Source organism: Grus americana, chromosome 18 (genome assembly GCF_028858705.1).
Source record: "Grus americana isolate bGruAme1 chromosome 18, bGruAme1.mat, whole genome shotgun sequence".
Taxonomy (NCBI): domain Eukaryota; kingdom Metazoa; phylum Chordata; class Aves; order Gruiformes; family Gruidae; genus Grus; species Grus americana.
Window position 1 is genome coordinate 4,456,742 of NC_072869.1, and position 20,748 is coordinate 4,477,489.

The following is a 20,748-nucleotide window of genomic DNA, read 5'->3' on the forward strand; positions in this document are numbered from 1 at the left end:
TACCTGTCAAAGGCAAAAGGATGGCCATGAATAACCTACAGGCATACACAGTGTCCCCACAAGGAACAGAACCAAGCTTTGCTTTTATCACTGAAGCGGCTAATAAGAACAAATGGCTTCCAGCCATGCATTATTGAAAAACGTCTTAGGAAAAATGCAAGCAGCTACTTTTGAAGCCTTGGAAAGCAATGAAAAAGTAGACTGGAGTTAGAGCAAGGAGAAATAGGGAGCTAAGGGAATAGCAGGAAGGGTTTGGCACCTTGCAGAACTGGTCCTTCTAACATGGCTGGCTATTGCCCACTAAATCGTATGCCCAGCTGGAGATGTGTCCCACCTCTGCTCTAAGATAAATCAACATCTTGAGAGTTTGGAGAAAAGTCTTTTCACAGACCCAAACAATGTGATCTTTTAATTTGGTGACCAGTGATGGGGAGAGTGTGCTGCTATCTCTGAGATCACTGCAAAAGGAAAACTTGTAAGTCAGAGAAGATGCTTTAACGCCCTCTTTTAGTTGCATAAGTGGCCAGCAGACAGTCTGCAGAGCAATTGCAAAACACACATGACCCTGAAAAAAAAAAGAAAAAGAAAAAACCCCTCACAGATGGAAGAGCTTTGCACCCTCTTAAGACAACATGTATTTTAATGGCTACCAGCCTATGTGCTGTGTCTTTCACAAAGCAAAGGGAAAAGCACTGTGGAGTCCAGAGAAAAAACTGCCATACCCCTGTGGAATAAGACTGCTAACTCCTAGTTTCATAGGTCCATTTAAAATCTCATTAAGCTCCACTGGCTCTTTAAAGAAAAAAAAAAACCACCAAAAACCAAACCTGTGCTGGTTTTGGCTGGGACAGAGTTAATTTTCTTCATAGTAACTAGTATGAGGCTATGTTTTGGATTTGTGCTGAAAACAGTGTTGATAATACAGAGATGTTTTAATTATTGTTGAGCAGTGCTTAGACAGAGTCAAGGCCTTTTCTGCTTCTCACACCACCCCACTAGTGAGTAGACTGGGGGTGCACAAGGAGTTGGAGGGGACACAGCCAGGACAGCTGACCTCGACTGACCAAAGGGATATTCCACACCACGTGACATCATGCTTAGCATATAAAGCTGGGGGAAGAAGGAAGAGGGAGATGTTTGGGGTTAGGGCATTTGTCTTCCCAAGTAACCGTTACATGTGATGGAGCCCTGCTTTTCTGGAGATGGCTGAACACCTGCCTGCTGATGGGAAGTGGGGAATGAATTCCTTGCTTTGTTTTGCTTTGCTTGCACGTGCGGCTTTTGCTTTACCTGTTAAACTGTCTTTATCTCAACCCACAAGTTTTCTCACTTTTACTTTTCGGATTCTCTCGCCCATCCCACTGGGGGAATGAGTGGCTGTGTGGGGCTTAGTTGCCAGCTGGGGTTAAACCACAACAAAACCTCACCCCCTACTTCCTATTACAGTTGATGAGGTTGAAACGGCCTCAAGAGAACCACATTTAATGACACTGTCAATGGCATTTTAGAGGTATTATCCTTAATCAAGTTTCAAATAAGTTGTCTAGAAGGCAAAGGTCCAACACAACTTCATTAAATCAAAGCACGCTAATTCAACACCCATAACTCAGGACTGTGCAAAGGCATTAGCTTGTTCTAAGCACGTGCTTAAGTTTAATCATCCTTAAATTGAGTGCGTCTTTAAGTATCTTTCTATACTGCATTACAGACTTACGAGCCTATGAAAATGTTAAATCTAGAGTGGGAATTCATTATTTTGCTATTTTTTTTTCTTTAGGATAAGCCACACAAAAAGTTTCTATAGACTGATGAAGCTTAAAGTGCAAGTCAAAGCCTCCATTGAACCAGCTCATTTCCCACTTTTAACATTCCAGGACCCACTTTGGACTCACTGTCTTTGTTTGTGGATTGTAACACAAGCCCAAAGTATTTTATCCCTTCAGCCAGTCCTGCTTTCTCTTCAAACACCTACATAGATCACCCTGCCAAGGACAGAAAAGCTAGCATCTAAATCTTAACCTTTGTATTTCTACAGCATCCACTAGCACAGACAGACCATAAGACACTGGGTAGTCACTTCATCTCCTTCACCTCCCATGTTTTATCTTATTTTTATGATTCCAGCAATATTTTGACGTAATAACTGCCCCTTTGAACATCCAGCTCAACAGCATATAGTGTAAGACAGCCTTCTACCAACAGCTAATCATGTTCCAGCCTCTTCCATGAAGAAAGGAACTACTGCAGCGGTATCTTACTCTCACCTTCTCTAATATCCAATAAACCAACATGTCTGTCACTCATGAGGACGAAGAGCAGAAGCTGCAGATTTCTTAGCCTGCATCTGCAGTTTTATTTCTTTACTTGAAGAGGCAGTATTTGCAGTCTGGCAGCACACTGAGCAAGCCAGAGAGAAAAATCACAAAATCTAAAGGAAATTTTTCTCTGCAGGGTAAAGTGTGCTGGTGCCAGCAAAGTTTGGATTAGGGTGACCTGATTATTGCTACACAGTGCTTAAAAAAACCCACATATTCACTGAAAATGAGGTAGAATTAGCCTGCCCCTAGAAGCTAGCAGGGCCAGGGAAAGCAAGGCAGATGTTAATTCTTGATCTGGAAAACAAAGGATGTGTGTTTAATTAGCTAATATATTTTGCTCACTACTGAGATACTACATCAGCTTCAAGTTACTACAAAGCTACAGCTAAACATTTCTGTGGGAAGTAACGGTGTTTTGTTTCTCCCAAGTCACATAAACTCTGTCTCAGAGCTTACTAATTCCTCCCAAACATGCTGAAATACCATTGCCTTCAATGACATTTGCCCTCAGCTCTTCTAGACCCAACACAGTTCTTCAAGCAAATGGTCATCAGAGAGCTGGTTCCCCAGCACCTGGCTCTTGTTCCACTGGAGAACTGCCATTGACTTTGCCAAAATTGTGAGCCCCAAAAGAGATGCAACTCTTACCTCCTTCCATCTGTTGAAGAAACAGACCCATGAGGCACAGACAGGCTTCCACAAGTTTCACAGTGAGTCTTCTGCAGAGCCAGGAACAAGACTTAGGTCCACCTGACTTCCAGTCCAGCCCTTTGAGCATGAGATCCATAGCAGAGAGAGAGACCTCCAGTGTGCACTAGAGGCACCTCCCAGGGTAGTGCCAGTGTTGGAATGGGGCCAGCCACATTCCTTTCCCCTCAAGTCCTCCTGCCCCATGCCAGCAGGTCCAATGTGGACCACACTGAATGCACTGAGGTCAGCTTTTACAACACATTTGGTTCAGCAGTGATTTGTAGAGTTGAACTGGCAGGTAAATCTCTTGGGCTGCAGAACAGATTTTGCTTTAGTTCCAGTATAACTTGTGAGCTACTTTTCTAGCAAAGGTGCTTTATTAAACATGAGGTTTTGTAAAACTTTTCCTTGTCCAGAGCAAGACTAGGAGTTACCTACCTGATTTTCACAACAAGAGAGTATAAGCTACCACCACAGCCTGAACTGGCTTCCTATTGCCACTCTGTCAAGCAAAGTAAGGTCTCAGAAGCTCAATTGCACCTCCTTGCCTCTGCTCACTGAAGAGGAACGTGTCAAGAGAGTGAGGAGGTGGTAAAGCCACGATCCAGCCTGTCCAAAGCAATAATCCACGTTCTTAGGTAGAGAATACAAAGAAGGTTTAGCCAGAGAATAAAGGGCTGAGTCTCTCCAGGGCATCGCTAGTCTGCTTTTTAGCTCTGTTACAGTTCTCAGGATATTATGTGAAGTAGTCCAGGACTGCCAGCAGCAACTGCTGTTCAGCCCGGATCCCGGCAAATAACATCTCAACTATAATTACCTCTTGGCTTGTCTCCTCTCTAAAAGTAGCAAAGTTAGTTAAACAGCTTTGTTCATTATCTCCTCCTGTGTCCTATGCTGTTCATAGCCAGAATTTTCACTGTACATTTTTAGCATGCATCTTCACAAAGCAGAAAAGCAACCAGACAACAGAAATGCACAAGACATCTCCACTTGTACAGGAAACACTTCTGCTACTCTGCACTGTCTCAGACACAGGATAAGAAATCCCATGTGAAACTGCTTTCTACCATTCTTGCAGATCCCAGTGTAGAAACAGAAATGGATATGATTGCAGCATTGTGTTTTACAACTACATGAGATGAATCTCATACATACAGAGGAGAAATAATTCCCAATGAGTTGCCTATCTGATTTTTTTCAGCCCTTTCTATTTGCAGATCACACCAGGAGTCTTTAGCTTCCCTGAATTTATTCATTACTCAAATTATTTACTGAGAGATTTCTAGGGTCTATTCTCATTCTGTAAAATTTTCAGTTTCAGAAATTTAAGATGCTTTGCTGAGTTGAGGACAGGTATATGTTTTGTGTGTGTATATCTGGCTCTCATTAAGATAAGAAGTCCTAGATCTGTATTTTTGGTACATCTAGAGGTTCACAACACACTTTGACATCAGGGGATAACACAGCTTTGCTCAGTAACAGTCCTTTAGTTGGGGATCACAGTGCGTGAGAGCAGGCAGAGTTCCTGGTGCTCACGATGATGATGGAGCATATGGGCGTGAACATTTTTAACTGCCCTTTCTGGGACATGCAGTGCCCTGGAGAAAAGAAAGTTTTAACACTATTGCTCTGTGAGGTTCATGGCCTGTAGTGCCTTCTGGAAATAATAATTTCATAGAGTTACAGCTGCTTCTGTGGTGACTAATAGCATTGCTTGGTATCAGACTGTCTAGTAAGTAGCCAAGCACCCTGCAGAATAAGCAGCATCACATTCTGTCACACTTCCAGGGAATCGGGCAAAGATCAAGGGTTCTACAAGGCTGAAAAACGGGAAGACCCTCCCTGCTCAATTTTTATCAACATTAGCAAAGCTGAGAGAAAAACCAGGGAGGATATCATATCCCAGGAACTGGCCATTGAAGACAGAGTTCTCTTGATGCCCAGTGGTTAAATCCTACTTTTCTGCTGGGTTCTGTGAGACAGCACAAGTTTGTACTAGTTTTAGTTAGGATAAATTTTTTTTTCATAGTAGCTTGAACAGGCAGCTCAACAGCTCCTTCCATCCCTGTGCTTGGAAAGAAACCAAAAGAGCTGCTTGCGAGACACACACACACACAGAGGAGCCTCCTTCCTTCCACACCTCCGCTTTGACAACTGCACTGTAATGCATCTCTGATACCCAGCTGCACTCCTCCCCTCAAGGCCTCGCCAGTGGCCAGAGCTTTATTCATGCAATTTTTACCTCTGGCTCAAAGTTTCAGTACCTTGGACACATTTGGGAGGCCATGAGATTCTCTGATCCTGTCAGAGTACTTGTTGACGAATACTGATGGAGAAAAGGAAAACCACACACACAGAGCCATGCTTGTAAAACCTCTGTGGATCTAATAAAAGGTCAGCCTTTCCTTTCCCCACATCCAGCACCATCATTTTTGGAAGCAGATCAATTCTCACTAAGCTATGGAAACAGACAAATTAACCTGAGCAAAAAGCAGAGAAGGCTGATGATCATCAAGCACAAGCATGTACTGAAACACCACCACACAGTTTCCAGGATTGACAGCTATAAAATGAAGGAAATCACTAATTTCACAGTGATTCTGTGTCAACTGTGTTGTTTTTTTTTTTTCTATCAGGAAGTTCACAAGGCACGTTTGGGAGCAGGAAACTAGGGATAAAAGAACAAACCCTAAAAAGTTTGGATGTTGGAAATCAATAGCAACTAGAGCAGGAGTGAGAAGAGAGATGCCATTTGTAAGTAGTTTAATGTTCTGACATTTGCATTGCCTATTGATTAGAAAGTGCAAAATGCAGATGAGGATAGAGGGGCTGATGACAGAAAAATCAACAGCTTCTTTACAGGACCCATTCAATAGTAGTGAAGGAAATTTGCCATTTTGCAGAAATCACATCAGGTGGGTGTGAGCTGGCAGGATCTCCCATTCCCCAAAGGAGGAGGATGTCCAAGCCTTTCACCTCCCACCTGCCTCTCATTAGCTTGTGCTGCTCTGGAGCTCACTGGAGCGAGGAGACAGGAAAAAGCTCAGTTTTATTCCCTAGCCTGTTGCCAAGATGTTAGCTGGCCCTAGGCCATCATTTCTGTAAAAGAAATTATATGATACCTCTTCCTGCTACCTAAGCGGTGTGCAGCTCAATTAGTGAATGCTTGCATGGTACTTGAATATACCAAACTATAGAACAAGCAGCTGTTACTATAAATATACTGCCAATCACAGAGCACCACTGACCACACTGTTTATTAAGCTGGAGCTGAGGGAAACCTCATACTCACTGTGATCTATTTAATAGTTGCTACATTTATTTTACTGTGTACCTAAATACATGCAAGGGGCTAACAAGACGGCTTGATTAGATACAGCAGATCTATGTCATTGCATCACAGTAATTTCACCTTCACACTGACCACGACCTGACTGAGGTTGTGACCTGGATCTTTGGCAGCTGTGCCCTGTTGTTATATTTTTCTGATTAATGTGAAGACAGGACATATGGAAGACACTTTCTAAACTGAGAACACATGCATAAGTGACCATGACAAGTGGAGGGATCAAGTCCCGATGTTGACTGCAGGAACACACAGAGATGCAAATTATTATACTCTGTATCAAGAACACATTCAGCTTTCCAGCAAAACCTTAGAGATGTCATCAACTTTCAATACTCATTGAGTTTGTCATCCTCAGCCAGGGTTCTCTTACTGCTGCAGTAAATCTGCTGGGACCCAGGTGGGGAATGACAGAGCAAGAACAGGGCAAAGCCCCTGGAATGGCCACTGTTCAAGATACCCATCTTGCAAACAACATTTCTAGGCCATCCTGGGCATCTAACAATGCCTGTCTACATCTGAGTTGGCTTGCCAAACTGCCTTGACAAGAAACAGAGAGATCCCTTCACTAATTGACTCATTAGTAGAGATAGAGAGGCATACAGATCATGACTCATGCAGTCTGAGACATCCCACCTGGGATAAAGTGAACATGACCTAGAAACACTTTATCCTTGTTGCTGTTGATGCCTACGGCAGTGCAATATGACTCCACCCAGCAAGACAACACAACATTATCTATACATTTTGTCTGGAAGTGGTGAAATCTATAGATAAAACAGGAGACGTCCAGACTGACAGGCCTCTGCTTGCAAACACATGGCTCCTTATAACAGCTACCAACTGATATTGAGAGCAAAAGCCTCTAAACTAGCAGCAGCCACTGCTTCACGCTCCTCTTACAACAGCTCCCACAGTTCTTTCCATACAAACTTGTTTCCCTGGTAAAATCAGCAGCAATTTGACTCTTGGCTTGAGAGTTCAGTCACCACTGAATGCTTCAGCACGCTCTTGCAGAGTGTGATGCAGGGACACAGCAAACACTGGTGTTGATAGAGTGAGGGAGGGAGAGAGACTGTCCCTCAAGAGCCAATGTTTTAAGCAGAGCCAAGGACTCACAGGCCCTGCCAGCCAGAGCACTCACCAGGTTGACAAAGTCCTGGTAGCAGATCCTCCCCTCGGAGTTGCTGTCCGCCAGGGCCAGCAGGACCTCCAGCTTGTGGGGGTCCAGCTCTGAGCCGTGTCTCTGGAGAAGGGAGCGAAACTTCTCAGTGCTGATGTAGCCGGTGTTGTCAGGATCAAACTGGAATAGGAGGGGAAAGTGGCAGAATTAACCATTCCACATTACACACAACTGTGCCTTCCTAAGCATTCATCACCTGCAGCAAACCCAGAGGGACCCCAGGGGCTGCTCTAGGCTTTGGTCATGCATTGCCCTGCAATCACTCTGTCTCCAGCTTCCTTTCACTGCCCAGTGACTGCAAAGCACCCTGCTGCAGAGACGGGTGAACCCAGGCATCATCATCCATGCCATCACCCTGCCTCCACCCCAGTTTCAGCTAAGTCAGCTTTCTTCACCTTCCTGCCCTCTGCATCATCACTTCTCCTGGCTATTTTTTGCTTCCCTCTCTATCTGGACCATCAAGCAAACCAGAGATGCAGTCTGTGAGATAAAATGTACTGAAAACTGTTTTAGTCCTGTATTTCCTAATGCAATTGCAACACTGGAACATGCCATCCCTCCTCAAGCCTTTTCTGTGCTCAGTGTTTCTGCCAGTCATCTTTCCAGATCATCTCTATAGATGCCTTCAAAATGGTAAGTTCTTTCACTGCTGAAGAGCTCTCTATTTTAAGATGGATTGGAAAGAAAGCCTGTGGATAGGGAGCAAAGCAGATGAACATTACATCACACTAAAAGTGACAAGGCAGACACATGCCATTTTCAGAACAAAAACTAGAGTCATTGGAAAGGAAAGTCCCAGGTGAGATTTGGAGTGAATCCCACTCTGGCCAAAAACATCACTGTTTTTCCTCAGACTAAGTGGTTCATCTCCTTAAAAATGGCACTGACCGAAAAAGACACAGCTTTGCAAGGCTGTCCAAACTTATGACTGCTTCCAGCAACCTCTAGCCCACACGGAGCACCCCCGGGCACTCTGCAAGGGGCTGCCAGCTCACAAGCAAGGCACACCCCTAGCCCCAAAAAGCCAGCACTAGCACCACACCAAGTGCGCTTCTTTTGTGCTTTGAAAACTAGTGGACATGAGCTGCCAGGCCAGCCTCACTAGCTGTGGTGCAGTCTGATCTCTGCCAGCTCTCTGTTGCTGGGAGATTTGCCTTTGATTTCCCAAACTTGGCTGTGAGGACCCTGGTGCTCACTGGCCTCCTTTTGTAGATAATGATATCAAACTTGTTGGCTGGATTGAATGGCTGTCAGGGGGCAGGGTGCTCAGGAGGGAGGCTTTTCATGGAAACATTTGGGACATAAAAGGCCTTGGCAGAGCCAAAAAGGTCCTGACAATCCTCACTCTTTCCTAATGGAGAACAAAAGCTGAACAGGCACCGGGCCTTCAATCAGACACAGCAGAGTAAAGGCTGCCTTGGCAAGGGAGGAGGTGAGAAGGGGGATTGGCAGAGGATGCAGCCTGCCAGCGGCAGGGCTGGCACCGCTCTGCAGCGAGCAGAGCAGCTATAAAACAGACCAGCCTCAGGCACAGGCAGCTTGTTTAGAGGACACAGCACACACGTGCAAGGATCTGGCTCTGTCTCCTTCCAGCCCGCTGCTCCTGGGGACTCTGCTATCACTGGCTGCTTTGTTGAGCAGGAGCTGTCTAACCTGAGGAGGGGAGATCACAGCCCCTTGCTGCAGCAGGGCTGGTCCGCTATTTTGTCAAAGCGGCACCCCTCTGTGAGGAAGCTGCTGGGGCAAGTAGATTACACAAAACAAGACGTACCAAGTGACCTGCAGACAGTCAGAGCTGGGCACTCTCCCCCGCCCTCTCCCAAGGGTTGTTCTGTCCTTGTGAGGTGGCCTGGCTCTACCTTCCTGACAGCTGGGACCCAGAGCCAAAGGTGGATTTCATCAGCTGTTTACTGTTAAACAAGGGCTTATTCTTAATCCCTGGAGAAGTTTAGCTCCCCTACTCAAGCCCACTCTGATGCTTTGAGTTAACAGATCAAATTCTAAAACCAACCCCAAAAATCAAGGCTTCTCCACTCAGGCTCAGCTCTGATGCTTTTTAACTCTTGCTGGGACCCCCGAGTCAGCCTAAGTTTGCAGTGCTCAATCCCAGAGGCACAGAAACCCAGGAAATAAAGTATTATTAGCATAATACCTGAGATGACCTTCCTCAAGGGGAATTTGCAGAAGTGGGGAGATGACTCATTCAGTGAATGGATCTAACGCCTGCAATCCCATAGATACTGCTGTGTTCATCCTAGTTTCCTGAAAACATTTGACCTAACCAACATCTTACTTAACTGCACCACTTTAACTGTATCTTGACATTTAAGATGTCAGAACCTATCTTGTCTAGGACAAACCCATTTGCTCCTTGAAGGTTTAAATGCCACCCTGCTTTGAGGACCAGGGTCAGTGACTGAAGCATGGGACCCTACCCCCATTCTGTGTGCTCACTGTGTGACTTCATAGGAAAGACCAACAGCCACAGCCACGGGGAACATGGCTATTCCTTCAAAGGGCAAAAGGGATACAGGGCGCAAGCACACAGCCTTCCGAAGCACAAGAGCTGGTCAGATCACAAACCTCTTTTCCCAGACTTTGTTCTGCTTTAAAGCATTCCAGAAAGAAACATTTTGTAACCGAGAACAGAAATTACACAACCGCTTCAGAGCTTCAAACCAGCCCACAAGGACATGCTAAGGACTCCAGACTCACTACCACTGGAGCAGATACAATTCTGTCACTCACGCCAGTACTGTCCGTACCTGTTACTGGCTGCTGGCTTTCCAAATGGACAGACAGCTGAAGCCTGTCTGGTGGCTATGAATGAGTCTTTGCTCCAAGGATGCTTCTTTCTCACACCAACAGGCACCAGCATTCTTCCTTCAGCTCACTGTCTTGTTGCTCATCCCACCGCAATCAAGCGGTGGCAGAAGGTAGCTAGTATTTTCAGTACTGTAAACGTGCTAGGGAGTCTGTTCTCCTCTTTCACGTTACTATGTATAATTTTCTTTTTGGCACTAAATTAATGATACTAATTAGAAATAGGTTTGGATTAAAACAGTGGATCTGAACAGCATGAAAGTAAGAGGTGAACAATGAACAACTGGCATCTGAACTAAAAAGGCTTGCCTCAGAGCAGGACTAGACCACTGCTTCCACAGCCTGGAGCAGAATGGTTTACTGTAAACCCCAACTGTAAGGGAGTTCTCTTATTTATGTTTAAACAAGTTTTTTTCAGCATATAAACTCATCTGTCACCACAGCACTCAAAATCCACCCCAACACTTCACACTGCTTCAAGCCCTGTTTCTGATATCACAGGTAGCCACAAAAGTCAAGCAGTTGAGCTGTTCCTGCAGAACATGTGTCCCCACACATGGCAAAACCAACATGTGACGGCACACTCAAAACTCTTGGGACCATCAATTATAAAAGAGGCAACTGACCTTTGCTAGACGCTTCATGTATTTATCCATGATGATCTGTTCAAGGGCCAGTTAACTCAGAAGCCCAGGTGAGCACCTTTGTCTCACTGAGAGGACAGATGATAACTGGCAGCCAGCAGCATGGCTGCGCTGAGCTCCAGGTCCAGCCCCACGGGAGTGCTCCCCAGGCAAAGCCTCCCAGCAGCCAAGTCAGCACAGTGGCTTCCTTCAGCGTAGTTATTTCTGCCTCTGCCCATCTACTTGGGCAGGCAAGCGCAACACAACCGGTGCAGGGATGAGGAAGGCCGAAGGCCATTTGCTGCGCTTCCCCCCCCCGCCCCCCCGCACTCCCAAACAATAGGACACTAACAGCAATTTCATGCAAGGTTTCCTCCACATTTCAATGACAATCACCCTTAACTCCCTTGATCCTCAACCAGGGTCTTAAGCAAAAATGTAAATATGTTAATGACCATAGCAGCCATCTGACCCAGGATCTTAATTCCCTGGCCCAAAACAAGATTATTTTTTCCTATTTCTTCCTTATTTTGGAACAGACCATAAAATGAAGGCCCCACGACAAAATTACAAGACAAAAATAAGGGGAGGGGGCCCTGCAAACTCTGATGAAAATAGGAAATATGGTTGAGAAAGAAAATGAAATCTCAAATTGTTCCTCCTCTTTAATTAAAGACACATCAGCCACGGCTGAGTGAGCAAGTAGGGTGGAGGCTGGTGCTGCAGACAGACAATGGGTATCTTGGGAAAACGCAGACATTTCACATAGCGCAGCCAGCTGCTCCTCTCTCCAATGCCAAACAGCCCTCTGGGGCATCAGAGCAGCTGGAGAGTCAACAGCTGAACTGGGTACAACATGAGGATCCTTGGCTGGCTTTAGGGTTGCAGATCTGTCGCAGAAACAGAGAATTTGCTACCACCCGTGGTTTCCCTATCGAGGGGCTTTGTCTTGGCATGAAGAGGAGATACCACCCGAGCCATAAGTTGTCTTCACAATGGGCAAGGCTCCAAGCAACTTCATCTAATTTGGAAATTGGCTTTGAGTTGGATCAGTCCCTTCAAACCTGAATCATTTTATGGTCCAGTGGTATCTTCACTTCTGGGAGAGACTGGCCTTGGTGGCAGGCCTCCTGGCACTGACCCCAGCTCTGCTCCAGACTAGGAGGCAGATTCTGGAAATAAATTGCCCTTTAGCTTTCCCTCCTATTATATGGAAATGACAACTCCTGCCTTATTTCCCACCAGAAGGGAGCTATCAATAGCAGGCCTACTTCTTGATCTCCTGTAGACCCTTCCCCATGACTGGCACTGGAAAGGGAGAGTCAGTCACATGCAAAATCTGTTCATCTCCAAGGGTTTCAGAAACCACTCTGAGCTTTGCTGGATTTGAACTCAGACCTTTAGATGGCACAGTCTCCACAATCTAGAGATGCTAACAAGCTTTGCAAACAACCAGACCATCTCCAGCCTCAAGGACCATGCTGTAGTTAAATCAAGAGTCTCCAAGTCAATGGAATTGACAGACTCCAAGTTGAAGCTGTAAAAAGGCATCTAAGGCAGTCAAACTCTCCCATACATCTTACCACACGTCTTACCAGAGCCCATTCTCTACCTTTCCAGCTTCTGGGGTCATGCTATGAATTGGTGAGAGAGGTTTTTTATGTTTGTGGGTTTTGTTTTTGTTTTTAAAAAGAACAAAAACACACCAATGTGGCAGCAGTATATGTAGCATTTTCTGCTTTGATGAAGATTAAAGGAATGACAAGGCAGAAGATGAAAGTCTGCCTTATAATCCAAATGAGAGGGCAAAAAGCAGTGGCTGTTCTAACAGGAGTTTCATCACTGCCTGGAGTTGATTATCTTCCGAGCAGCTTAATGATCCTGCTCTCTCTTCTAATAGTGGGAGGTGCACACAAGAGGAGAAGCCCTGCTCCAGAAGAGAGGAAGGCCAGTCAAAAGTAAGCGCATATCCCTCCACCTTGAAATCCAGCTTCCCACCATTAAAAGTCATCTTATCTGAGTTGACTGAACATGTGTGGTAAAACATTAGTGCTGGCTCCAATGACACACATTCTCTTCCTCTGTAAATACTGAATTTACCCACCACCGCCCAGACAATATAAAGTGATTAAGAGCTGTCCAGCAGTACTTTTAGCGCATGTTAGATTGCTTTGACCTGAGGTGAACCCAAGGGCTGGAAATATCACGCAGCTTTCAAATGCCAGATTGCATTTAAGCACAGAGCATACACCCTCACTAACCCACCAAGCAGGGCCCCCAGACAGACCCACTCCCTGGAAAGCTGCAGTGAGAGAGCACAGCTCTCTACCCAGCTCAACATTCACCTAGATGGGGAGGCGTTTGCAGAGCAGATGGCACGTCACCTGGCTTCAGGTAAGCATCTCTCTGCATGCAGCACATGACAAAGTGGAGATGGAGGGAGCTGGTATAAGATTCTCTTCTCCTTGAAGAGCAGAGTAGCCCGAAGGACCAGGATCATCATCTAGCTGGCCAATCTATATAGGCATTTCTGCTCTAATTTCTTTCTCCTACTATCTTAGGCGCAAAGACAAGGAAGGGACCTACATTAATACCATCTGTTTTTACCTTCTGCAAAAGCACTTTATCAAGACAGACACTGGAAGCACAGATCCAACATGAATGGGAAAATGAAAAGATTCAGGAGTATACCACTGCTCAGTTGTTAGGCAGACAGGAAAGAGGGCTGTGGGTCCAGGTTTGACTCGGTACTGCCAAGATTTCTGGAGTGAGCCCAGATGCCTCTTGTAGTGCCCTGACTTCCCCATCTACAAGGCACAAGCAATGCACCTGTGCCTGCACGATCAAGCACAGTGAGAGCTGCAGAGTGCTTGCGGAGCATGACTGGATGCTACCTGCAATGGCGAAGGGCAATTAGAAAGCCACAAGGCCAAGCAGCACAGGGAGAATATGAACAGTGCTGGCCTTCTGCCAAGAATATATCTGACTTTCCAAAGCCAGTGACAGCTGGACACCACACTGAATTCCTCAACTCCACAGAGGTTCAGACCCCTGGTCCAAGCCACCTTGAGGCCAAGCAAATACTGCATTTGGAGACTCCAGGAATTTCTGACCCACAGCTTGCTGGGGAAGCCTATCATGCTCAGCCAGGTACCCAAATCCATGTTTCTATCTCCATACACATTTTTAATGCAACTCTCCCCCCATCCTTCCTCTGCCTGTGGGTTTCTTGCTGCAAGTCCTTGCCAAGACACTAAGAGAAGACAGAGCTGAGATGCACTCACAGGACCTGTTGAGTTAGCTTTCAGTCCTCTACCATCTTGATGGCCCACCACTCTGAGTGATCCCCCACTGCCTCTCTCCAGATCAGCCTCCTGGCAGAACACTACTGGAATCAGCCTCCAGTCTCAGCTGGGGAATTGCACACAGTGTTGAAGCCACCGAGAACTAAATTATTCAAAATATACCACTGTGCTGGCTTTGAAACTAAAGCCGCTCCCCTGAAAGAAGCTAGGGTAAATAGAAGCTCCATTACCAGCAGCACTACAAGGAAGGAGATGCAGCACTGAAAGTGAGGGAGATAATTACATGATTAACGAGACAGCATGGATGGCAGGAGATGCCCTCCATTATGCCACAAGGCTTAATGCAAAGAGACATGTTTATAGACTGAGCCTTCTCCAGTTCTGCTTCTTCCTCTTTTATTATTTATGTAAGTACATTAAGACTAATGGAAAGAAGCTGAGGCACTCTAAAAAGTGCTGGGGTTTTTTTAGGTGGAAATATAATTTTTAATCTTGATCCAGCACTGGGGCACCTTGCACATTTCACTGGATAGATGTCCTCAGCTGCAGCAACAGGCTGGGCAGGTTACAGCCCAGACTGGCGAGCAATGTATCATACATCGCCAGCCCAGCTCTGGTGCTGACTATCCGCACATTTCTGAGATTGTGGACAAGATGAAGCATACAAGAGATCATCTAGTGACTGCCACGACCAAACCCACCCTAACAGTTAAAACCTTTTCTTAAATCCTCAGGCAAGAGGTTTTAACACACTTTCCAGATCTGCTTGTCAGCACTGGCCCAGACATTGTTATAGGTACAAATGCCCAAGCTCTTGCTCTCCCTTTTGAATTCCTCTCGTTTTTAGGGCTCCACAATCTCCTGAGGTAATGAGTTCTGCAGTCTAATTAAAATAAAATCCACTTTTCATCTGGATGATGTAAGGCATTAAATATCAAAAGCTGAAAACAACAATATCCATACTACCATGCCATATGATATTCTCATTTACCACCATATAATTATTGTTTATGTCTTTTTAGTCATGTCTTATTGGAGAATCTCAAAATCCTGTATCAATATTAATTACATCTCTCAGGGTTTTTACATTGTGAGGGGACATCACGTGTAAGCTGCTTCATTCAGAGCTGAAATGCAATACACTCTGGGTGGGATGCTGCATTTATTTGGACTACATAACTCAATAGGAGGTATATAAGGCACAGTCAACCTCACATCCTGGAGACAGACAGGCTGTAATCACTACTGCTATGAGGAAATTAAAAAAATAAACCAAAACAAAACACCCCAAACAAAACAAACAAAAAAACCCCACAAAACCAAACAAAACAAAAAACCAAACCAAAACAAAAAATCCAACACACAACAGTCAGAACAGCTATTCAGCTGGGGCCGCATTTCAGGCCAAGTTCCTGCAGTCAGATCCCTGCTTACCCCCAGGTTAACTAAAAGTACACAAGCATCTCTGTAAAATTTGCTGCTATTGACAATGTCTCCTGTCACAGCAGTGTCTCTGCTGGTACAGGTGAGGCAGATGAGTCTTCTCATTCAAAACAGAGTTTTGGTCTGATATTATCTGGAAAAAGTGGCATAGGTGATACCAGCACAAAAGAGTCAGGAGTCATTGAAATGTTTCTGTTCTGTATTTGGACAAAAGCCCAATGAATTATCTCTAACATAGGATGATGATACACTTTTTGTCCCAGCAGTAACTCTGGAGAATGTTACACAGCAGCTGCTAAAAGTTAGATAGTTTTGAATCAGCAGGTCAAGGTAATTTGCATCCAAAAGATTTTAAAAAGCTAGTACTGATACTGATTTTCTGCAAGTCTGGGAACACTAGAGAAGCATCAAGATCTGTTTTTTACCTTTCTTCCAGCTTTGAATCAGCAATCCAGCCCTTCCAACCATGGCTCCAAAACTCCTGTCCAAACATCGTGACAGGCACCCACACCACTCCCAGAACTGCAGGGCTGTGACAGGAATTTAATGGGACAAAGCAGGTCTGTTGGCCTAAGAGCAACCCACAGCAAATGAACGTAGGACCAATACTGACTAATGAGTAGCTGAAGGAGGACTGGTCTAACATTAGTCAGAATAGGGTATAGACAATAATGATGTTCAACTGAAATTATCAGAATGAGAATACAAACTTGGTGCAGGATCCTAAGACAAGATTGCTGGTATAATTGATTTCTGCAGGGCATCTGACATCACCAGACAACGCTGTGTTTGAAGACTTACCATGACACAAACTCAGGCTGTCACACATTCAAGATGCTAAAAAGTCCAGCTATTTGACAGGTCTCAAAAATAAAACTTCACTAGAGATGGAAATGCCACTAATGGGGTCCCATGAGAACTCATTCTTGCCTCTACAGAATCATCATTAGTGACTAGGAGAAAGCATGAGATACCTCTGCATGATGCTCTCAGATGAGCTAAAGCAGCAAGTTACTAAGCATGAGCTGGGTCTTTTGGTAAAGCTGAGTGCTTGCAAACAATACATATTACAGTAAAAACAAACAGAAAGCCATATGGCTAGGAGCCAAGCATGGCAGCCAGCTACAGGATGGGGAGTGCCATCTTCAGAAGCAGCCACTCTGGGAGGGGGGGGAAGTCTTGTTTGTTACACTGAGTGCTCTCAAGGTAACACTGCCTTCAAAAAAGGAAATGTGACCTGCAGGTTTGTAAATGAGGTGACAATACCTCTGCATTTGGTACTTTGTTACTGGTATAGTTTGTCTGGCTCCACTGACAGGCTCAATTCATTAGCTCATGAAAGGGAAGGTTAAGCAATGACTTGATCACTGTCCAGAAGAACCACAAAGGGAACAGAAATTTGGCAGTAGAGGATTCTTCACTATGACAAAGGTATAATCACATCTAGGGGCTAGAGGTCAAAGCTGAGCAGATTTAGATTAGAATAACCAGAAGTTTTACAATTGAATTGCAAGTTTCCCTAGGAGATGAGGTATGGCCGAGGTCAAGCAGAAGACCACTCAAAATCTTCTGGCCTTCATTATGAGAGACTAGAAGATTCCAACAGTCCCCTTCTGACCTGACTGCAAGTCATTAGGGCTCAAAAAAACTTAAGCCAAACAGATGCATTTAAAGCCTCAACTAACAACTGCCGTAACACACGTATAACCAGAATGACTCACCTATACTGGAATTCAAATCACGCTTCTGGTTAAAACAACTGCAGAGCAAAAGTCCTACTAAACAGACAGGGAAACATATTTAACTCATACTAATTTTACATCTGTCTTTGCTCAGTCATGGGGACTAGAAGCTACCAAAGAAACTCCTCTGCTTTCCATGCTAAACTGGAGCAGAAGATGATGTCAGCTTTGTGAAGAGGAGACAGAGGTATCGCATGATTCTCTGCGATGCCTTGTAGGCACCTGGCATTACACTGCAACGACATAATCTCAAAAGTACTCCAGACAGGCTGGTTCCAAATGGAGCCCGGAGCTGGGAGTATTAATTATTACTCTAACCTCTATCATTTGAACACTTGAGAGCAAGCAATCCTGGCTCGCATCTTTCCAGGGTGATCACAGGGGTTACAACTGCAGTAAGGAGCCAGACTGCTGGAAGATGCGGTGGTTCACATTGTTTCTTAGGAGATATATCCAGATCAGTCCTGGATGACACCCAGACTGCAGGCTCCCTGCATGGAGGACTGCAAGGGTAAGGTCCGCAGTGTTTGCACTTTCTCAGTGTCTGCTATGTCAGATATACTTTGGTTTAAGGGTAGAAGAGATTTGTCCAAGTGCCAAAGCTGCACAACCACAAATCAGAAAAATCAAACTGCATTTTTGGCTTCTTATATGCCTTTACTGGATACAGGGAACAAATGCAAGGCAAGGCACAGTGTTTCTAGAGTTCTCTTTGCCACAGTCTTCAGATAGACACAAAACGTGTCTGAAGTTTTAAAGCAAAACATGACTTAAAGACTCCACAACAGGAACGCAACTAACTTCATAGGAAGAAGTGCTGTCCATGCAGGTTCCCAGTCCAGGTCTTGCAGCTGGAACAGAGCAGTTCTCCCTGCAGGTGACAAAATGCAGGGCTAGCCTGGGGCTGGCTGTGCCCTGCAAAGTGTGATGTCTCTGTGGGGCCCAAACATGGTTAATAGGCAATCCCTTTTACACACTCACTAGCTTGACAACAAACTGTACCACAGCATGGTTTGATATCCCTCTTTTAGACACTTATTAAGGGAAAGGCTCTTTCTCACAGCATTGACAAGTCCTCACAGAGCCTGGCTCTGCCTGAGCTGTATCAGGGGCTCCCTACCGCCTCAGGAGACAGCAGTGGATACTCCCTTCACAGCCTCCCACACAACAGAGCTCTTGTCCTGTCCATCAAACTGCACTCACTCACAGAGCCCCTCTCCTTGCCTGCCTCCACCTCATTTCTGTCTCCTTTACTGAACTAATCAGATTTCTCATGCGTACAGGGCTTGCATATGCTTTAAAGAGCACCTGCTTCCTTTGACAAGCCTGTGTGCTCTTCCCGAGCTCTAATATTCCCCTTGAACAGACTGGCTTGAATGCAGTTTAACCATTCAAAGCTGAAGCCCCCCATGGGTACCCACAGGCAAGCAGACCTCCCACTTAGTTTTCCTGCCACACTGCAGCAAAGAGACCAGCTCCTTCAATAGCATGGGGTGATGTCTGCACACTGGGTGTGAGCTGTAGGGGACCAGGTGCACACAGGCTGGGGGATCTCTGGCAGAGGCCTGTGGTCCATATTTGCCATGTCTGTATCACAAGCACAGGGTCATGGCGGCACTGAGACTTAGAAACAGCAAGCCCTGGCTACTGCAATTCACAAGCTCTCTTTCCTGGGTAACACTTAAAACACACATTCAAGTGCAGCGGTGGCTTTCCAAAACTGATATGACCCCAATGCAGATGATTAGAAGAAGGAAGCAGAGAAGGCACAGGCAACAACCATAATTAGAGAACCAGCATAATTAAGAGAACGCATGTTATGCTCCTCAGGAATGAGGAAATCAAAACAACTTCCCAAAGAGTCACCCGAGAGCTGCAACCACTGCAAACAAAAGGGAAACAAGCCAGGAGGAAGAGACAGAAAGACCAGACTGAAAAGGAAGGTTAGGAAATGGCAATACTCTTCCTATTCACACATCATGCTGCATCTCTGGGAAGTGGGAAGGGGGGGGGGGGGAAATCTCACCTGCAGAGTAACTAGAGAGACAAATCCTCCCAAAACAATCCCACCAGGCTTCCACTGGGGATTAATTAGCCCATCAAGTGGGGCCAACTTCTAGCAGAGCATCCTCACAGAGCACACTGCAGACTGCTGTGCTTTGGATGGTCACAGAGAAGGGAGTGCAAAGACACAAAAGGAGGACTGCAGAAGGGGCAGGAGGAGAGGGCAGCCCAGACTGGCTTGGAGGAAGCCCAGATGAATGGGGAAAGGCAAGCAGGGAGGTGAATGAGCAAGAGGTGATGAATGGTAGGAAGGGCATGGAAGTTTTACACAGGGCAGAGAGCACAGACGTGAATGGGGAAGACTGAAAGATGCCGCTTGAATGGAAGGGGAAAAAGGGAGGAGAAATGAGGCAGAGAGCGAGCTGAGCAGCACAAAGTGACATAGTGCAGGCAGAATAGCTTCCCACACGGACTTGACAAGGCCTTAGAGAGAGGCAAGTAACACAGCATGAACTTTAATCCAGGAGCAGAAAAGCTGCCTGGAGCAGACAGTGTTAGCGCCGTCTGTCCCTGTATAATCCCTCCACCATCGGGCACCTTCTTTGCTCCCAGTCAACAAATTCTCATGAACCCAGAGCAAATCGAGCAGCACCCACCAAAGGCCTGACGGCCCCCATCAAAGGGAGCTGTAGCAAAACTGAGCCAATGACATGGAAACAGCTGACGGGATAAAGCACCAAGATAATTACAAGCTGCAGCCCAAGAGGAGCAAGTGTAACACCATCCTAAAGGTGGGACAAGATGCAGTCTATATGTATGACACAGAGGCACTGTTTATCATCAGTGTTATTCAGAGGGCTTTCCTCCCATTTCTAAAGCCAGGATAATTTTTTTCAAAACAAAACTTCTCCAAGCAAAAACTTGGAGATTTCAGTCATGCCAAGACTTTCATGTGAATTTGCCTTAGCTTTCAACACTGAATGTTTAGAAGAAGTTCCCTTGGATTCTACAAGGCCAAAACACTGGATATCACCATTTTAAAAATGTTTCATTAGAAAAACTGCCATTTATGTATATGTTCTGAGTGCCCAGACGGTTTGGCTCAAGTCAAATTACATATTTTCTTGAAGATAAAAAAAAAGTATTTTTCCCAATCTTCTGGGGAATTGCAAACAAAACTCTCTATATCATTATTCACCCACCTCCACCCTTTTCACAGCTGGGGGCAATAGAGCATTTAGAAAGGACACATCTTATTACTTGAACCTCAC

General features: G+C 45.4%; 1 protein-coding gene across 4 annotated transcripts in view; it reads right to left on the bottom strand.

Annotated features, from left to right (window-relative positions):
* RHBDL3 (rhomboid like 3) overlaps positions 1-20,748 on the bottom strand; it is a 71,621-nt gene that overhangs the window by 19,692 nt on the left and 31,181 nt on the right. For 3 of the 4 annotated variants that reach the window (XM_054846931.1, XM_054846929.1, XM_054846928.1), the window contains one exon: positions 7,499-7,657. The exons of the other annotated variant lie outside the window; for it this stretch is intronic. Coding sequence is in view for 2 of the 3 variants with exons in the window: in XM_054846929.1 (XP_054702904.1) it covers positions 7,499-7,657 (159 nt within the window). In the remaining variant the exon portion in view is untranslated. The remainder of the gene's footprint in view (positions 1-7,498; positions 7,658-20,748) is intronic. 4 annotated transcript variants of the gene reach the window in all.